Source organism: Nyctereutes procyonoides, unplaced genomic scaffold, assembly GCF_905146905.1.
Source record: "Nyctereutes procyonoides isolate TBG_1078 unplaced genomic scaffold, NYPRO_anot_genome, whole genome shotgun sequence".
In the NCBI taxonomy this organism is placed as follows: Eukaryota; Metazoa; Chordata; class Mammalia; order Carnivora; family Canidae; genus Nyctereutes; species Nyctereutes procyonoides.
This window is the reverse complement of record NW_026575036.1, coordinates 18815848-18830026: the sequence shown is the minus strand read 5'-3', so window position 1 is coordinate 18830026 and position 14179 is coordinate 18815848. Positions and strand designations below refer to the sequence as shown.

Here is a 14179-nt window from a genome sequence, read left to right as displayed (position 1 = left end):
CAATAGCTAACTAGGCAAAAAAGTATGGATGTGTATTTAAAATATTAATGGATATTGCCAGATTGTCCTCAAAAGAGGATAATTTAAGTTCATATGAATAATGTGTGAAATGCTTGTTTCCACATACACTCATCAATATAATTTATCAAATTTTTATTGTTGCCCATCTTATAAATATTTAATTAGCGTCTACTATGTGCAAAGTACTAGCATAAATGCTATAGTTACAGTGGACAAAACTGACATTGACTTTGTGATGCGTATAATCTATCAAAAGGTAGATTATAAAAAGAAAAAAGGCAGTTATATAATGTGATAAGTGCTGGTACAGGTAAGAAATAAGATGCTACAGAGCATGTAGGAAGATCTTCCACCCAGACTTCACATGAGCAGGAATGTTTTCTTATAAAAAGTTAGATGGTGTTGAAGCAAAAAGAATGAAGAGACAGACAAGTAAGAATCTATGACACATTTAAGAAACTCAGGGAAATTCTGATGGAATCTTTTAGAGCCCACCAGAATGTTGGGGACCTGGAATTTGTAGAGGCACCAATAGGCATGGATAGATACTTTCCTCCAGCAGCATTCAGCTGCCCTGGTGAAGAAGAGGAAAAAAGCATCCTGCTGGAATCAACAGGAATAGGATTTTTCCAGGTAAATGCACCAGAAAAATGACAGTAAAGCAAACATGTTATTAATAAGGCAGTCCTAAAGGTGAAGAGTCATGGAGTATGATCACTGTGGAAAAGGAAGTGGGCATGGGGATAAGTTATCAAAGGGAAAGCAGGGATCTCAAGTTTTAAAAACACATAGTATGAGTGATTGACATCTGAAATGACAGAAATATAAATGGAGGATGATGCTAACTTGTCATCAATATACTTAAGATATACTAATTTGAGGGCAGCCAAGGTGGCTCAGCGGTTTAGCGCCACCTTCAGCCCAGGGCCTGATCCTGGAGACCCAGGATCTAGTCCCATGTCAGGCTCCCTGCATGGAGCCTGCTTCTCCCTCTGCCTGTGTCTCTGCCTCTCTCTCTCTCTCTTTCTCTCTCTCTCTCTCGAATAAATAAAATCTTTTTTAAAAAAATATATACTAATTTGAAAATATAAAGAAAATACATCCTTAATTGAAATACTAAAAAAACTGAAAACTAAATATGTTAACATGAAAATGCAAAGTATATGTGTGTATATGTTTCTGTGTATACATTTTAATGCATGTATATATGTAAGCATATAAAAAAATCTAGTAAGAAAATCTACATTGATTTTCTACCAATAAGGGATAAAACACTTACTGTTAATTTCTTCCTTATGGTTTTTGTGTCTTAAAATGAGCGTGGATTACTTTTATAATAAAAAATAAAATAGTTTTTCTTTAAAAAGCAACTGGTCAAAATGATTCCACTGTAAAATATGTATTTTCTAGGTCATAAATAATTAAATATAATATTGCTTTCAAGCATTTCATGACAAAAAAAATTGATATCCAAACCTTCTCAATATTTTTGGCTTAAGTTGCACAAAACTGAAATAAACCCAATGAAAAGATGAGTAACTTAAAAAATACTGATAAAAACAAGACTTGGACAAAATATTCCTGCTAATACTCACTTGTTTCTTTTCTTAAATTAGATGTCTTATCCGGAAATAAAGGACCAAGCCACGAAGGTTCGATTTTTCCTATACAAAATCCTCCAAGGCAAATGCTATTATTGGCCAGATCCAGGGCAAGTCTCCTTAAGAGTAAGCTGATGATTTGGCTGTCACCTTTTCCAATGCTTATTGTCAAGGCTTTCCGAACATCTTGTTCACGGGAACCACCATTCAATAACAGTTCCACCAATTTGGGACTGCTCGCTTTCTCACATACCTATTAAACAAAAAGGGAAGATAAATGTATTAAAGGACTGTATTTCTTCCTTTTGGTAGACTAGTAAATTGAATTTCATGTGATTTTTCTCTATACCCTTAAATTTAGATAGAAATAAAATGAGGCAAAACTCATCCTTGAAATATATTAGGAAAATAAAATAAGATTAGTGCCACAAATATCAGAGTAATTAGCCAAATAATCTGCCATGTGAGAATTAGTTACCATGAGAAAGGCAACATGATATGGATAAAAAGCTCATAACACATGAAGTCAGAAGACCTAAGTCTCCACTGATGATACACACTGCTTATACTTTCTGGGCTTCTGTTTGCTCCTTGGAGAACATCTGGGAAACTAGTACCATACACAGTAAAGCCTACTGCCCTGCCTTCATTCATGATATAGAATAACCAAATGAGAATATAAACATTACAAAACTTGTTAATGCCACATGCAAAGGACAGTCATCTCTCATTTCTGGTTTTCAGGACAAGAATTTGAATTTCCACAAAGAAATTTCTTGTCTCTCAGTTTTCTACCTTCCTCTGAATACTTTTTCAGAGCATGTGCTCAATATAAGTTAGTATGCTAGGTGCTACAAAAACTACAGGAGCAGAGGGAAGACTTAGCAACCTGTAGCGTACTAGGTTATGCAGAACAGCTTCTTAAAGGTGAAGGAATATGATGCTCTATCAACTAGAAGGTCAAAGTAACAGATAATAGAAATAGTACATGTCAAGTACTGTAAAGTCTGTATACACTTGATTTCTAATCCTTATTAAAAATGTATCCCATAAGACGCCTGGGTGGCTCAGCAGTTGAGCATCTGCCTTTGGCTCAGGGAGTGATCCTGGAGTGCCAGGATCAAGTCCCACATCTAGCTTCCTGCATGTACCCTGCTTCTTCCTCTGCCTATGTCTCTGCCTCTCCCTCTCAGTCTCTGTCTCAACTAAACAAATAAATAAAATATTTTAAAGAAAAAAATTTATCCCATAAAACCTATTATCCCCATTTTAGAGATGAATATTTAGAAAAGATATATGATTTGTCCAAACCCTTAGAGACAGTCAACAAGAGACGGATTTGAAGTCAAATCTGCTCGCTCCAAAAACCCTGTGCTCCTTTCACTACCCAAAATTAAGGATTAACAACAGAAAAGAAAAGAGAAAAGAAAACAAAAGAAAAGAAAAAGAGAAGAAGACCCTAAGATCCAAGGTACCAGATCAGGGGGAGGAGATTAGGGGAAATTCCTGAATTCTCTAGAGTTAAAGTATGTTCAAAGGAGTTGAGGGGACCATTGTGTGGTTTGATGGTACCAGCTTAATGCCTGCCAGCCTCCAGGTTACCCACCTTTAACCCATTCTCCTCAGAACCATTACAGTACCTTTCTCCTTTAGATATAATCAAGTCACTGTCCTGTTCAAAAATCTTCTAAACCCCTCTGCTCCAAGTTATTCCCTCAAACACAACATGCAATTTTAAGCCTCAGAACTTTCTAGTTGATATACTGTTTCTATTGCCCTAAATATCTAATTCTGCTCTTCATCTAGCAAAAAGATGTTCATTCTTGAAGGAACAGGTTTATAATCTCTTGCACAGTAAGTCCATGCTACCAAGCTCCCAACCAACACACATTCTTCCTCCTCCAGGCTCCCATCACCTTTGTTTATCATAGCACTCAGCACACTAAACCAAATATGTCTATCTGTTTTAAAACTAGAATGAAAGGCTCGGATGCTATTGTAATTCCATTTGTACCTCTGTAGCCTAGTATAATACCTAGGAAATATATTTAATTTAATTAGCAAATTACTAAAATCCTCTTTAAAAGCCCACAGGAAATTTAAAAGGAAGGATGGGAGGGGAAAAAACGAGAGAGAGGGACAGAGGGAGGGACAGAGGAGCCAAAAGACTCAACCACAAATGCCTTCTCTGTAGCCCAGCAAATTTTTATGTCTAAGTTGGCACTTACTACCTACCTTATATTAAGATAATTTATGTTTTATCCTCTCTCTTCCCCCAATACACACTTAGAAAGAAACCATCCTGAAATAGGAAACCCTTTATATGTTCTTTACAACTTATTTAACACTGTGCTCTCCACCTAGAAGTTGCTCAAACATTTTTATAGAGTATTTTCCTTGAGGGCTCAAAAGATCCAAGCTTACTTTTGGTATATGGTGCCATAAGGAGACAGATATGTAAGAAATTGCATCAAACAAAAGAAAAAATTATGAAAGTAATTTCAACTTCATGAGAAGAAAAAATTACTGCTCAGAAATAAGTTTTACATTCAAATAATGGCAATAATTCAAAATACAAAGATTATCAAAAGTATAATTTGCTATCTTTTACAATCCTTTCTCTCATATTCAAATTTATAAATAATGCAGCATACAATCAAAACCAAATATTTCATACTAGCCTTTGATAATGAATGAACAACTCCCCTTCCTCCCCTTACTACCACCACCATACCATGAATCTATGGTGTAGACAAGAGATTAAAGCAGGCATTTGGGAGGCAGATTTTCTATTACCTACCAGGAGAGTGTCCTTAGGCAAGTTGCATAATCTTTCTGTGCCTCAATTCCTTGCCTGTAAAATGGGAATAATACTAGAACCCATTCCTAAGTTTGTTGTAAGGATTAAATTGAATAAAGGACTCAGAGTAGTACCCAGGTGGTAATGAACACCACAACAGTGTTTGTTATCAGTTTTATTCAGACTTCATCATAGTTGCTCTTCCTGCCATGATTTGATGATTTTCATCTTTGGATCTCATTTCACGCATCTTCATGCCCAGTATCAATCTTTCATACTCTTCTATAGGAATAATTAAATTCTCCTCAGAAAACCTAACAGAGTTAGCTCCACCTCTGCTCCAAACAGACCTTAATTATACAGCACTGGTCACAAATAGTGTTGACTACCTTATTTTATACTCGTATAAAACAACACATGTTCAATCTATCCACAAAATTTAATCAATATTTATTATTCCTTACTTGCAAATAATGTTCTGGCAACTAAGATAAATTCTGTAAATTTAATATACCCATGGATGTAAAGATCTGATTTTGTTTAAAAAGATATAAATAAGTGCACTAAGTCCAAAAGACTGTGGGAAGGAGAATAAAACAAAAAGCTTGTATAAAAAGATTTGCATAAATTGAGAGAAGAGTAGGAAGCATTTCCACTGGGAATGTAAAATTATTGCCGTCAAGTGCTGTTAGGTATGTTATTTCCTTAACAAAAAATCTGAAGGGGAAGTTTCTTTTCAGTTCTTTGGCATTAGCAAGTAACGTTAAGCAATGATCTGCAGATCAAATGAAAGAGACAAAGAAATGGGTAGGAAATATCAGAAAGGGAGACAGAACATAAAGACTCCTAACTCTGGGAAACGAACTAGGGGTGGTGGAAGGGGAGGAGGGCGGGGGGTGGGGGTGAATGGGTGACAGGCACTGAGGGGGGCACTTGACGGGATGAGCACTGGGTGTTATTCTGTATGTTGGCAAATTGAACACCAATAAAAAATAAATTTATTATTAGAAAAAAAATGAAAGAGACACAATAAAAATGTATTACATTATTGAGGGAAATAATTTACTTACCTTTAATAATAGAGAAGCAACTATTTTTAAGGGATTTCTTAAATGAAATTTGAGTAAGTTTAAGTAATTTGATTATTTGATCTTAATGCACAAATTAATTTTGCATGAAAATAAGTTACGGGTTCAGTTTCTTTTTATACAGCATGCTAATTAGCACTAACTTAGTTTACAGTTGACAAATTGAATTGAATCCATAGGCAAGTGGGAAATTGAATAAAGTAAGGCTTTAAAGTAAATTATTGGAAAATATACTACTTTGTTATTTACTTAATAATGTATATTAAGTCATTACGTGACTGCTTTGTTAGAAATATTATTAAATTTCTAGAAAATATATGTGGTGCTACCTGAATGCTATTATAAACTCTAAAATTTATAGAGTGGCAAACTTGAAATAATATATAATACACTTCAACAAATACTGATTGAATTCACACTGTATGTAAAGCAATGAGTTAGCTATTCTAAATGATACAGAGATGAACGTTGTATATTTCTACTTTCATATAACTCACAAAATATAAAAGAAGTGTACATAAATTGTCACGGGCTTACAGAAGTAAATTTTTATTTTGTATGGCGGTCACAAGTGCAGGGAGGGCTTTATCAGGGAAAAAGAATTTGGGTTAGATTGTGAAGGAAAAGGAGAACACTTCGATTGATGTGTTTGCACAGTGCACAAGGGAAGGGAGGAAAGGCAAGCAGGACTGCAGTGCTACACAACTAAGAGGTTGACCACTGGCAGAGGCTGTCAGTGTGAACAGCATCCCCAAAGGCGTGCAGTACACTGCCTACATGGCCACACACAGAAGCTCTGAGGAGAGAATTTTCTAGCAGAGAAATTCAGAAATATTCTCTACTGAAAATAGAGAGAAAATGGTTGAAAGATGATCAAAATAAAACCATATGTTGTGTGCAGTGTGCCTGGAGAATAATTTTCAGAGAGATGCATAGTTGGAGACAGATTTGAAAAGCTCTTTATCAACATAACAAGGTAGGTAAAAAGGTAAAATGAAGGATGAGACTGAATATACCTAGAGGACCCTATTACCTCTGAAAGTCTATGAATCTAAACTCCAACTACAAATCACAAGCAATGGTGCAATTAACTGGTAGATTCTGTAGTAAAGAATAACAGGATGTAAGTAAGAGCTACACATTGGTAGAGTCAAATAACAGAGAAAACATAAAAGTCAGGCCTTGCATATTTACCTGACAAATTAAAGATGTTGCTTCCTTTGTTCGATTGGCGTCCGCTCCCAACAGAAGCAAGCATTCAACCATGATACTGTTATTCTGATCGCATGCTCTCTCTAGCATCACACTTTTTAACTCATCATCCATAGCTAATTTCGCAAAGCACTTGCAACAAAGGTTTAGAAACTAAAAAGAACGGAAATGAGGATTAGAGTTAGCTAAATACATAACAGTTAGCATATAGGTAAAAAATACTGTACCTGTTGATCCTTTGATTCAAGGATACTGGAAGACATCTGATGGAATATCACAGAATCAAATGAATGATGCACCAGCAGCTTTCCAAAAGACATTGACAATTCTAGTATTGTCAAGATTGTCTGAAATCCCTGAAAGTGTGACCAAAATAATAATATCAGCAATTCTAGGCCAAAAGAATAAATAAATAATATAAAACAGAGAGACTATATATGACACTTAACTAGGTAGATATATTTATTGGGTTTGTACTTAAAAGCTGTAAGCCTTGAAATAATCCTATAAACACACTTTGCTCTCTCATTACTAAGAAGTATAGCAGGCAAAGAGAGAATAAAATGCCAAGTAACAAACCATTGTCTAGCAAAGCAGAAAAAATACCTAATGCATTAAGAGTTGGCTTTTAAAGATTCTTGTCTGAAGCCATACTTACAGGATGAAAGCCAAATACTAATTAATATTAGAATAGCTGAATCAGCAGGGCTACAAACCCAAACCAGCCAATAAACTGTATTTTTTATTTCAAGATTGCAGATTAGTTTCTCTAAATAGCCTAGTATTTCCCCTTTCTTCTGTGCTTTGTGTGTGTGTGCGTGCACACGCATGTGCTTTCTTCTGAAATTTCAACCCCAAAGAGACAAATGTGAGCTCCCAGATTTCATTCATCTTGAGTACATTCGAGAAGAGCTCTAAAGGCACTCTGAGCTTTACATCATAGTAACAAATTTTTTATAAAGAACTAGTCAAAAAAAAAAAAAAACTAATCAGTCCTACCATTACATTTTAGGATCACTTCAAGCATATTCCTAAGAAGAGTCTGGGCTCTCCACTCATGAGATATTCTAAAGAAAGAATGAACTTTTGAGTGTACTATTACTTAGCTTGGGTAAACTCAAAAAGATCAATTGAACTTTTAAAATTATTATCTTGGGCGGCCCAGGTGGCTCAGTGGTTTAGCGCCACCTTCAGCCCAGGGCGTGATCCTGGAGACCCGGGTTGGAGTCCCATGTGGGGCTCCCTGCAGGGAGCCTGCTACTCCTCTGCCTGGGTCTCTGCCTCTCTCTCTGTGTGTCTCTCGTTAACAAACAAATAAAATCTTTAAAAAATAAAATAAAATAATCTTTCAGAATAATATACTAATGAAATTGTCTAAATAATACAATTATTATTTTGAGCTTTTAAGATGCTGAATTTCTACAGATATTTACTAACATTTGGTAAGAGAAGTAGTCTTAATTTATGCAGGTCTGAGAAACATGTGGTCCACCTATCACTAGATTAGAGGTTCCTCCAAATTCAAATGAATGCACCAGCAAAGCAAGTACACAAATGTAAAAAAGGTACATAATTCAAAATAAAATCTTATAAATGCTGAAATGGTTAAATAAAATACATTGATAGGCCAAATTCAGCCCATTGGTCAATCATTCACAACTTCTACTAATAGAGATCATAAAATTTATACCTGCATGAATTAATACCGAGTAAACCGAGAGCTCTGTACCTGTACAAATTTTTTTCCTTTCTCTAGGATTACTTTTAATTCTGGCTTGGCTTTAATCATCCTAGGCTGAGACACACTATGAAAAGCAGATTTATAAAACACATTGTTGTTTTTAATCTAAGTATGTGTGTGTTCAGCACTTTATAATTAAAAACCTTAGATACACTATCCCTTTACTAATAATGTCTATATGAAAGATAAAGCCTAGGCATTTTTATTCCTGGTCAGTTCTGCCATTAATGAAAATATTTGTTGAGTGTGATTTATACAAGCTGAAAACTCCATTACTAAAACAAACACAACCAAAGCAGAAACTCTTAAAGAGACTACTTGTTTTGTTAATGTTTTAAAAAAAAAAACTGTCAGCAAAGTGGATATGGAAGGAATCTATCTCAACATAATAAAAACCATATATATCAAACACACAGCTAACATCATACTCAATGGTGAAAAGATGAAAGATTTTCCTCTAAGATCAGAAACAGGAAAGGATGTCCACTTTCACCACTTTTAAAAGTCCTACTCACAGCAATTGGGCAAGAAAAGAAATGAAAGGCATCCAAGTTGGAAAGGAAGAGGTTAAACTGTCACTATTTGCAGATGATTGATATTATATATAGAAAACCCTAAAGACACCACCAAGAAAACTATTTAAACTAATAAATGAATTCAGTTAAAATTGCAGGATACAGAATTAACATACAGAAATTGGTTGTATGTCTGCACACTAATAATAGGCTATCAGGAAGAGCAATTAAGAAATCAATCCCATTTATAATTGTATCCAAAAAGAATAAAATATCTAAATATAAATTTACCAAAGAGATGAAAGACTTATACACTAAAAACTATAAAATAGTGACGAAAGAAATTAAAGACAACACAAATGGAAAGATACACCATGCCCATGAATTCAAACAATCAATATTGTCAAAATATTCATACTACCCTAAGCAATCTACAGCTTTAATGCAATCCCTATCAAAATACCAATGACATTTTTCACAGAACTAAAACAAATAATTCTAAAATTGGTATAGAACCACAGAAGACCCTGAATAGCCAAAGCAGTCTCGAGAAAGAAAAATTAAGTTGGAGGTATCATGCTCCCTGATTTTAAACTATACTACAAAACTACAGTAATCAAAACAGTATGGTACTGGCATGAAAAGAGACCCATAAGTCAATGATATGGAGCTGAGATCCCAGAAATAAACCCTTGCCTATATGATCAATTAAACCAAGAATATACAATGGGGGGGGGGAACAGTCTCTTCAGTAAATGGCATTGGGAAAACCAGCTACATGCAAAAACAATGAAACTGGACCACTATCTTATACCATATAGAAAAATTAATTCAAAATAGACCAACAACTTGAATGCAAGCACTGAAACCATAAAACTCCTAAAAGAAAACATAGGCAATAGAGTCCTTGACATTAGTCTCAGCAATATTTCTTTTGGACTATACTCCTCAGGGAAAGGCAACAAAAGTTAAAATAAGCAAATGAGACTTAAACCGAAAAGATTTTGCACAGCTAAGGAAGACACCAACAAAATGAAAACATAATCTAATTAATGGGATAAGATAGCTGTGAACCATATACCCAGTAAGAGGATAATGTCCAAAATATATAAAGAATTTATGCAATGTAATACCAAAAAAACAAATAACCCAAATAAAAATTTAGCAGAGGACTTGAATAGCAAATTTTCCAAAGAAGACATACAGATGGTCAACAGACACCTAAAAAGATGCTCAACATCACTAATGAATCAGGGAAAAGGCAAATCAAAACCATAATAAAATATCACTTGATGGGATGAGCACTGGGTGTTATTCTGAAAGTTGGCAAATTGAACACCAATAAAAAATAAGTTTATAAAAAAAAGATATCACCTGATGCCTGTAAGAATGGCTATTATCAAAAAGACAAAAAATAACAAGTTCTGTCAGTAACAAATGTGGAGAAAAGGGACCCCTCAAACGCTGTTGATGGGAATGGAAGTTAGGGCAGCCACTTTGTAGGTTCCTCAAAAAATTAAAGATAAAGACACCATATGATCCAGCAATTCCACTTCTAATTTACTCAAAGAAAGTGAAAACACCAAGTCAGAGATACAAGTACCCCTATGTTTGTTGCTGCATTATTTTCAATAGCCAAGATATGGAAACCATGGACATGTCCATTGATAGATGAACAGATAAAGGTGTGATACACACACACCACACACACACACACACACACACAACTGAATATTAACCATTAAAGGAATGAAATCTTGCCATTAGCAACAACATGGATGGACTTGGAGGATATGCTTAGTGGAACAAATCAAGCAGAGAAAGATAATACTATATATATGATTTCACCTATATTTGAATCTAAAAAACAAAACAAGTGAACAAAAAATGCAAAACAGAAACTGACTCATAGATACAAGGAACAAACTGTTGGTTATCAGAATGGGGATGGGCTGAGGGCAGGTGAAATAGGTGAAGGGGGTTAAGAGGTATAAACTTCCAGTTATAAAATAAATAAGTCATGGGGATAGCATAGAGAATATAGTCAGTAATTTTGTAGTAACTTTGTATGATGACAGATGGCAACTAGTTTAACACGGAGAACATTTTGTAATGTATAAAAATATCAAATCACTATGATGTATATCTGAAACTAATAGGATATTATGCTAATTATACTTCAATAAAAATAAATAAATATATAATAGGAAAAAAGATCTGAGCTAATTTATTTCTTAATTCCTTCTAAGCCAATATCTTTCATTCCTTATAAGGAACAGTTATTATATATCACATGTGAAATTTTGCTTGATGAAAAATGTTTAGTTATTTTACTGCAAGAAAAAAAGTCAAGGAGAAAATTACTAGAGGTAAGTAACCCACAATAAAACACTGAGAATGACAAACTTTGGAATAATTGTAACTTCTATTTATCTAAAATCTAAGCAAATAAAGGTCAGCTGGGTGGAATTTCTTTAGCACATTCTCTGCTCTTTCATGAAAAAGACAAATGAGAAATATGCTGATTTTTAGAGATTTAATAACAAAACAGGATCTTTAGCGAGTCAATCCAATTCTCTTTACCTTCTATAATTAAAATACTACAAAATGATAAATGGTTTTCAATTAACTAGAATATTTCCATTAATGCAAAGCAGGAATTGTCCCAACTGCTCTGAAAGAGAAATTTTCATAACATCCCAAACTCCCTTCAAGACAATGCACATACTTTAATCTGTACTTCAGCCATATCTTTAAATCGTTGTAAACTGGAAGCCAGAATTTTTGCCAGCAGATGCCCAGTTCCTATGCATAAATTCTTCTTTGTAATCAAGCATCCTATAAGACTTAACCCCAGACATTGAATCTCTAAAAGAATAAAAGAAAAAATAATAAAATGAGTTGTTTTAAATCTCAAAACTGAAGAAAAAAAGTAAAGACATCCAACCAACAGCTAAAGGCCTATAAAAAAAAATCTATTGTAAACCCTGAGTTCAAATTGTACCAACCTTGGTCATCTGGGTACATCTGCAGTGTGTGAAGCACTGAATCAATAGCACCTTCCAAGGATAATACTTCTAATGCATCAGGAGATTGTGCTAGAGAAGAAATTACTTTCAATCCACTTTTTTGAATCCCAGGAATTCCAATGAACTAAAATCAGAAGGACAATTAATATTTGCTACTTAAAATGACTTAATATTTACCTTAGTTAAAGCCAGCTACAGGCTGATAAAATATAAACTAAGTAGTCTAAATAAAGATTATTATCCTTGATTTGTGTCTTGTATTACCAATTACTTTTTAGTTCTTGTTAAGGATAAGAGCTTAATTTTAATGCCTACTGAATATCTGTTTTGTACCAAGTACTTGACATGGATTTTCTTTTCACAAGAATCTGAAATCCATACTAATATCATTCCCTTTATAAAATGAGTTCACTGAGGGTTAAAGAGTTGAATATTCCTTAAGTCACACAGATTGTACATTGCTGAGATGATGCCAAATCAGGGATGTTCAATCCCACTGCCTATATACTTAACCAGCAAAATGCAATGCTTACTTTCACCACAGAAAATAGTAATCGAAAATTTACTCTTTAAGTATCAAATATCATTTATTCCCCCTCAACAGCCTATGTAATAGGTTCACCAGATTTTAAAGATGCAAGAACAAGAAGAGCTCAAGTCACAAAGCTAGTTAAGTGTCAGGACTAGGATGGATTTGTATGGATTTGTATATAAATGTATTCCCTTAAAAGCCCAGGAGCAAAAAAAAAAAAAAAAAAAAGCCCAGGAGGTTAACTGCTACCCCTTCCAACTTTTTAATCTCAGCTCCTCCAGATGATTTGACATTATTTACAAGTATTGCAATAGAGGACACTTCTTTCTTTTTCTTTTCTTTTCTTTTTTCTTTTATTTTCTCTTCTTTTCTTTTTTTTTCTTTCTTTTCTTTCTCTTTCTTTCCTTTCTCTCTCTCTCTCTCTCTCTCTCTCTCTCTCTCTCTCTCTCTCTCTTTCTTTCTTTGCTATCCTACTCATTGACTAAGGAGAAACAGTCAACACACTTTCCCACCATGGACAACCACAACCACACCTTCCCTCTTTTGACATCTGTGACATGTAGCTAACTCTTACATGGAATGGGTCATGTCATCTCTACTTTTCCAAAATGCTTTACAAACTTCTGCCATGATGGGAATATCCACCTAACAGCTTTCTTTTCAAAAATTGCAATGCTATCCTTCACAGGACTTCTGCTTTCACAGACACTGGTTTCATGGTATCTCTACTCCAAATCTCCGACTGACACCACGGGTATACCACAGAGTTGAGAGCTTCATGTCAGACCTCAAGCTCTGTTGTAGCTTCTGCAACCAAAACCATCTATCCTCCAACCTTTCTCACTTCCATACTATCAATGAACAGACGTTCATTTCCTTCCAATCTAGTCCTCCACTACCTCTCTATTGTCCTCATTCAGCATCTTTTTTTGGTATTGGGTGTGGAGAAAAGCACCTTCTGTGTCTTTCTCCTCTTTCATAATTGCTCAGCTCGGACATCATTTCTTCTATCATTTCAACAACACCCTTCTATCCTAGCCTCCCTTTGCACATTTTCCTGTCATTATTTCCATCTTACCAACTTCATGGGTAGTAATTTGGAGCCAGTTAAATTTAGGTTTCAATTCTGCCTCTCAGTTCCACTTTAAAACCTAGTAGTTCCATTTTAGTTCTACTAAAAATGAATGAAATAACATTTACTCAGAAGTGCTATTTACTCAGAAAGTATTATTCAAGAAATATAAAGAAATTCAAAGTGGTTCAAAGTGAAACTTGAAGGGATGGCTCATGTCCCTCTCAGCTTCCTCACCTCCCACTGATAAAGCAGGGTTGTTACGAGGGTGAAATGAAATGAGAGAACTCCCTGTCCCTGTAGTTAGCCCCAAGTGACGGCCACAGTTCAGGCCTTGGTCTAAACACCCACCTCAGAGATGAAAACCTTCTAAGTGGAAGACTGAGGGTCCCTTAATTGGTCTTCCCTTCCATCAAGTACCACTTCTCCATTTCTAAACTTATTAATAGAAACATCTACACACACTATATCCATATTCTCACCACCCCTTAATTTCATATAATCAGACTTCTGTCTTAACCAGTCAAAGAAAAAAGTCCTTTATCAATTGAATTGCTGATTTTTCCAT

General features: G+C 34.8%; 1 protein-coding gene across 2 annotated transcripts in view; it reads right to left on the bottom strand.

The window, feature by feature from the left end:
- Positions 1-14179, bottom strand: part of LRRK2 (leucine rich repeat kinase 2) — a 136970-nt gene that overhangs the window by 83786 nt on the left and 39005 nt on the right. For both annotated transcript variants that reach the window (XM_055318624.1, XM_055318623.1), the window contains 5 exons: positions 11987-12131; positions 11707-11846; positions 6950-7078; positions 6705-6875; positions 1617-1875 (listed from right to left, as the gene is read on the bottom strand). In XM_055318624.1, coding sequence (XP_055174599.1) covers positions 1617-1875; positions 6705-6875; positions 6950-7078; positions 11707-11846; positions 11987-12131 — 844 coding nt within the window. The remainder of the gene's footprint in view (positions 1-1616; positions 1876-6704; positions 6876-6949; positions 7079-11706; positions 11847-11986; positions 12132-14179) is intronic.